The sequence below is a fragment of the Octodon degus genome, unplaced genomic scaffold (assembly GCF_000260255.1).
Source record: "Octodon degus isolate 3935 unplaced genomic scaffold, OctDeg1.0 scaffold00035, whole genome shotgun sequence".
NCBI lineage: Eukaryota > Metazoa > Chordata > Mammalia > Rodentia > Octodontidae > Octodon > Octodon degus.
Genome location: NW_004524611.1, coordinates 15,605,491 through 15,611,208, shown reverse-complemented (window position 1 = coordinate 15,611,208; position 5,718 = coordinate 15,605,491). Strand labels below are relative to the sequence as shown.

Genomic DNA, 5,718 nt, shown 5'->3' with positions numbered 1-5,718 from the left:
GAGGAGGAGGAGGAGGAGAAGGAGAAGAAGGAGAAGGAAGAGGAGGAGGGGGAGGAGGTGAAGGAGGAGGAGGAAGAGGAGGAGGTAAAAGAAGAGGAGGAGGAAGAGGAGGAGGAGGAGGAAGAGGAGGAGGAGGCACTGAACAGGCAGAAGAGAAAGGCAAATGGGAATAAATACATTGACTAGATGCTGGGGTGTAGCTCAGTGGGAGAGCGCCCCCCTCTGGTGGTCCTGAGCTCAACCCGCAGCACTATAAACATAAAAACTACGTAAACGCTTAACATCTGAACCGGGCAGTGGTGGGAGTGCCCGAAAGCCCAGCGCTGAATGAGGAGAACCACAACAGTGGAGCCATTTCCCAGGAGCCATCTTGGTCTCTTCACAGCGGAGTTCCTCACCCCTGACGGCGACTTCTACGACATCCTGGAGCTGCCCTATCATGGGGAGACCCTCAGCATGTTCATCGCTGCTCCATACAGAAAAGAGGTGCCTCTGTCTGCCATCACCAACATTTTGGACGCCGAGCTCATCAGCCAGTGGAAAGGCAACATGACCCGCCAGACCCGCCTGCTGGTCCTGCCCAAGTAAGCCGCCGGGGTCTCCCCATCAGCCGTCATCCCAGCAGTGCCTCATCCCACCATCTCCCCTTCCTTCGCCTGTCTCCTGCTTCCCTGCAGTCACTGTCCCCTTGTTGAGCTTCCCAGATCTGTGATGCTTTAGGGCAGGGACGTGTGGGAGGCTGATGAGAAACGCAGGCCTGGGCTTGGTTACAATCCCTGCATCATCCCACGGCCTGTGTCTCTCCACTGATCACCCCCGACTTACCTCCGATGGAAGCTGGAGAAGTGATGGAAATGCGGGAAGCGGAATGGGTCCGCAGCCATTTGGGAATGTCATACATTCCCAGAACCAGCACCCAGGCCAGTAAAACAAAAGAAATCACTTCCAAAATGGGACAGCCCAGACTTCAGCTTCCGGCTGGAGTTCCAAAGAACAGATTTTTTCAATCTTTCTGCACAAGCAAAGGGGGTGGAGAAGACTGAGGTTGGGTCATCCTGGGGAATCTCCTGCCAGGCTGACCACCGACTTCCAGATGTTGTAATGCCAGCCTTGGGGAAAGAGGAGAATTTACTTCCTTAGCTGTCTGCTCAGATCTCCTCTCTCACAAGGAGGAAGTGATTAGGCACACCCTGGTGGGGAGCAGAGGGCCCTCCAGAGCATTACTGCTTGAGTCCTCATGGGGTTAGTGCTCAGGAACCATCTACCGTCAGGCTTGGTGGCACACACCTGTAATCCCAATACTTGGAGGCTGAGGCAGGACAATCGCTGAGAGTCTGAGGCCAGCCTGGATTATATACAAGACCCTGTCTCAAGAAGAAAAGAAAAAGAAACAAAATCTATACACCAGCTTTTTGTTCACACATCCTTGTAGTAGAGTTTGCCTTTCCCACCTCCCCTAAACTCAGACTGAATAAAGTCATACTGCAAATACTGCCATATTTGAGAAAAGGAACTGATCTCAGGTTCAAGGCAGGTGGAAAGACCGAAGGAGAATATTCCTTAGTGTTAGAAACTTCTAGCAAGGAGAGACTTTGCGAACAGGCCTCCCTCTTCCTCCACCCGCTCAGTTCCCTCCTCATGGATCTGCCCCTGTGTCCGGGCGGGGCCGTGCGAAGCACAAGTGCCACCGCACAGGGGAAGCTGAGCTTGAGCTGTCTCCTGCTGCCAACAGGTTCTCCCTGGAGTCGGAAGTGGACCTCAGGAAGCCCCTGGAGAACCTGGGGATGACCAACATGTTCAGGCCAGACCAGGCAGACTTCACTAGGCTTTCAGGTGAGAGACTGTGTCCCTTGTTTCTCAGCCCTCCAGCTATGGGGCCTCTAAGACGGGCAAGGAGGCTCCCCAAGAGCGATGACTAATCCACTCTTGCACTTCCCTGTTTCAGATCAAGAGCTTCTGTACGTATCACAGGCACTGCAAAAAGTAAAGATCGAAGTGAACGAGAATGGCTCAGTGGCATCCTCCTCCACAGGTGAGTCCGGCTCCCTGGAGCCACCTGGGTCTCAGCTCACACTGAGCACCTCCATGGCCCTCCCAGGAGAACTACTCTCCAACCACAGCAGGGACCCCTGCTGCTCTCTTCTGCCCTGGCCTCTCTCCCTAAGCATACGTCCTGTGAGGACAGGAAGTGCTCCTACCTTTGTCACCTGTTGCTCACCCAAGAGCCTCTTGCCTCCCCTATGGCTCCTGAGGTCCCTGAATTTGAAAGGCCCCACCCAAAAGCCCAGGCATGGTGGTACACACCTGTAATACTAGCACTCTGGGAGGCTGACTCAGGAGAATCTCAAGTTCAATAAAAATAAATAGAAATCTGAGGCTATAGCCCCACATAAAGGCTGTGGGTTCAATGCCCAGTTCTGGGGAAAAAAAAAATCAACCCCCAACAAAGGAAAGCCTAAGCTGGTTCCACAGCAGGGAAATAAATTTAAGGATCTTGCTTATCAATAAAGATTTAGAAAAGTGAGTGTTTGTGAATGAGCAACTGTTAGATCTTGACCAAACTCCTAGAGGAAATGAGGTCTCAGGGCCACCTAAAACTCACTTCCCTGTGTTGTTGTCAGATGGAAGGCTGGCACCACTGGTTTCTTTGGGATCAATCCAGGCGCTTGTGCTGATGTCCCTCTCTCCTAAGACATTGTCCCTTCTCTTCCAGCTGTTGTGATCTCAGCCCGCATGGCCCCTGAGGAGATCATCCTGGACAGACCCTTCCTCTTCGTGGTCCGCCACAATCCCACAGGTAACACCCAGTGTCCCCTGTGTGTCCTCCATTGTTGTCTTGGGCTGCCAGGCAGTTGTAAATGCCCCTCAAGTCTCCAAGAGCTCTGGCCAAAGACTGGAACTGGGTCCCTCTCCTGCCCTCAGAGAAAGTAGTCAGCTATCATAGCTCATGAAGGATGACAGTTCTTAGTCACTGAACCGCTGTGACTTGGGACAGCCACCCATCTTCTTGGATCTGTTCACCATAAGCATCATGCTTCCTTTTCTCACCTTTTATAATTCTGCCATCCATAGGGACTGTCATCTTCATGGGCCAAGTGATGGAGCCCTGACCATGGGAACAGAAGTCTGCGCCTGGGACAAAACTGGAGATGTATCAGAGAAAGGAAATTGTGCTGTAATGATTCTTTGCAGAGAAAGAGAGGACATTTTCCCTTTCCCTTCCATTGTAAATCTTTCCAGTTGGCCTCCTCGACCTCAGCCTCTGTGGGAGAAGCGTGAAGTCTGACTCTAGCTGGGGACCACCCCTCCCAGGCCCTTGGAACATAGGAACTGCAGAACAGCTGGCCAGATGTGTCTGCCCATTTCTCTGCGCATTGAGTCTTCAGATCTGGTTGTCCTGGAGGCCCTGTCATATGGGAACCACGAGGCTTACTAGAGCTTGTATGTGCTTGGTAGGAGTGATCTGCATTCCAGTCATGTTGCTGTCATCCCTGCCCTGTCTGCCACGACCGTGGCGGCTGGCAACAGGTCAAAGAAGGCCGATGGAGGAAGCACTCCCATCTCAGCGTCTACTCAGCACTGATTCCCGCCCCCCAAGGGCTGCAGACTGGCAAAGCACATGCCAAGCCTCCCTCCCCCGAAACTGTGCACATATCATTCCGGAGTGTAGGTGATTGTTTACTCATAGAAGCAGGTTTTTGCTTCCCACAAACTTTATTTTTGCAGGAATAGAAGAAAGATCAGATGTCTGGCTCTTCACCCGTACCCTAGCCTCCTGGTGGGGAGGGTGGGATGCCAGGGGTGTGCTTGAATATTTATCACATCCTTGCCTTTGTGTGCTTGTTAGAAAGGAAGATCATTATTAAGGAAAAAGTGTTATTTAAGCTTGTGTGTAGTGTTCTTTTGTGGTTTGTGCCATCGCATCTCAAGAGTCCAGCGTTGCAGCCTGTCCCTCCGGGTGCAGACGTGACGGGCACCACACCGCCACCTTGTGGCCGCCTGGGCCCCACGCCTCCTCTTCCTTCTTTCCATTTGGCCAAGGGCTCCTGCCAAGGTGATCCAACCATAGCCCACGTTAAGGACCAAAAGGATGGGGTGGGTGACATGACAGAGACTGGAGCGAGGACAAAGTGGTTTCAAACATTTCTAATATATTTAGAGCAGAAATGCAAGGGGCTGCATGACCTACCAGGACAGAACTTTCCCCAATTACAGGGTGACTCACAGCCGCAGTGGTGACTCACTCCAATGTGTCATTTCCGGCTGCTGTGTGGGAGCGGTGGACACGTGAGGGGGGGTGAAGGAGACAGCCAGCTCGGACTCAAGCACCTTGTTAGATAATCTTCTTGAAGCCCTACTAGCTGGGGGTAGGCAGGAAGGCCAATTTATTGAAGAGCTGCACGTGGATATAAAATGAACATAATGTAATAGAAGCCTCCTCATCCACCATGTTCTCCACTAAAAAATCCTCATGCTTTGTGCTTTTGTTAGTTTGTTTGTTCATCTGACTTTTTCTTTTCTCATGATGCACTGGACAATGACAGCCACCCGCAGCCCTTGTAGGGTTCCCTAAACATAGGGTCAAGCATTCTTGAAATTGTGTTCAACTATTTACATTTTCACTTTATAAATAAAAATGCATTTGAAAGTAACAATAAAATAAATATAAAGCATATGCCAAACAGCCCCTGTCTTTACCTTCTGTGTTCCCTGTGGTACAAGGACTGAAAACCCTGCTGACAGGTGGCTCTCTCAGTGGCTGGGATGGCGCAAAATGTACAGCCATAGCACAGGTGTGTGGGGCTGCTGTGGGTGAGTCCCCAAGCTCATGACCACAGATCTGCAACACACCCCAAGGACATGAGGTGGGAACTTCACTCTCCCCTGAGAATCATCCTTACAAAGGAAAGAGGAGACTAGGAGAATAGCTCAGTGGTACAGTGTATGCATAGCATGCCTGAGGCCCTGGGTGCACCACAGATAATGAAGGGAAAGGGAGGAGAGGAGAGAGGAGGGGAGGGGAGGGGAGGGGAGGGGAAGGGAGGGAGGGAAAGAGAAAGGAAGGGGAGGAAAAGGTGATGTTTCCCCAAACGTCTTCCACCGACCCTGCCAGGCCTGATCGCAGTCACTGGCCGCATGAGTTCCCAAGTCTATTAATGTCCGTTCCATCCCCCACAACCCCCATGTATCCTTCGGATGGCTTGAGTCCAGCCAATACTCAAGGTCCATTACTCAGTGATTGCATTCCTGTGTTTCCCAACCCAATCTAGAAATCAGGTTCCTTCAGAAAAAGCTCCTTTCTTATGTGTACATTCCAGATCCTCCTTAAAAGGTGTGGTGGCTTACCAACTGGTGGTCAACTTCTTAGACCCAGCTGACTTGAACTAGCATGGTGCTGGCATGGGAGTTCCACGTGAGGATGGTTATCAGCAGCATAAGAGGCAGAACTAGAGAAGCTGTTAGGGAAGCTGTTTGGAGAGGCAGCTGGAGCTGTTGGAGCTGCTGGTTCTCTTGGCCTATTCTGCTGGAAGACCTTGTCATGCTGGCTTTCCTGATGAACTTGGCTATTCCCGTCAGAGGAGGCGCTCAAGACCTTCTTGTTGCTGAGAACGGATACACATCTCTCTGGGGCAGCTCTGGCTCTCACCTGGAGCGTCGTTTCCTGGCTCTGGAGGGGAAGATGGTACACAGCTCAGTTTGCTGGAGAAGCTTCTTATG

At 51.6% G+C, this 5,718-nt stretch overlaps 1 protein-coding gene across 1 annotated transcript in view; it reads left to right on the top strand.

The window, feature by feature from the left end:
* The window catches only part of Serpine1 (serpin family E member 1), a 9,431-nt gene extending 4,755 nt beyond the window's left edge, over nucleotides 1-4,676 (top strand). Inside the window, exons 5-9 of the mRNA XM_004630479.2 lie at nucleotides 386-584; nucleotides 1,733-1,833; nucleotides 1,946-2,032; nucleotides 2,714-2,797; nucleotides 3,073-4,676. Of these exons, the coding sequence (XP_004630536.1) occupies nucleotides 386-584; nucleotides 1,733-1,833; nucleotides 1,946-2,032; nucleotides 2,714-2,797; nucleotides 3,073-3,110 (509 nt within the window). The 3' untranslated portion in view covers nucleotides 3,111-4,676. The remainder of the gene's footprint in view (nucleotides 1-385; nucleotides 585-1,732; nucleotides 1,834-1,945; nucleotides 2,033-2,713; nucleotides 2,798-3,072) is intronic.
* Nucleotides 4,677-5,718: the final 1,042 nt, after the last annotated feature.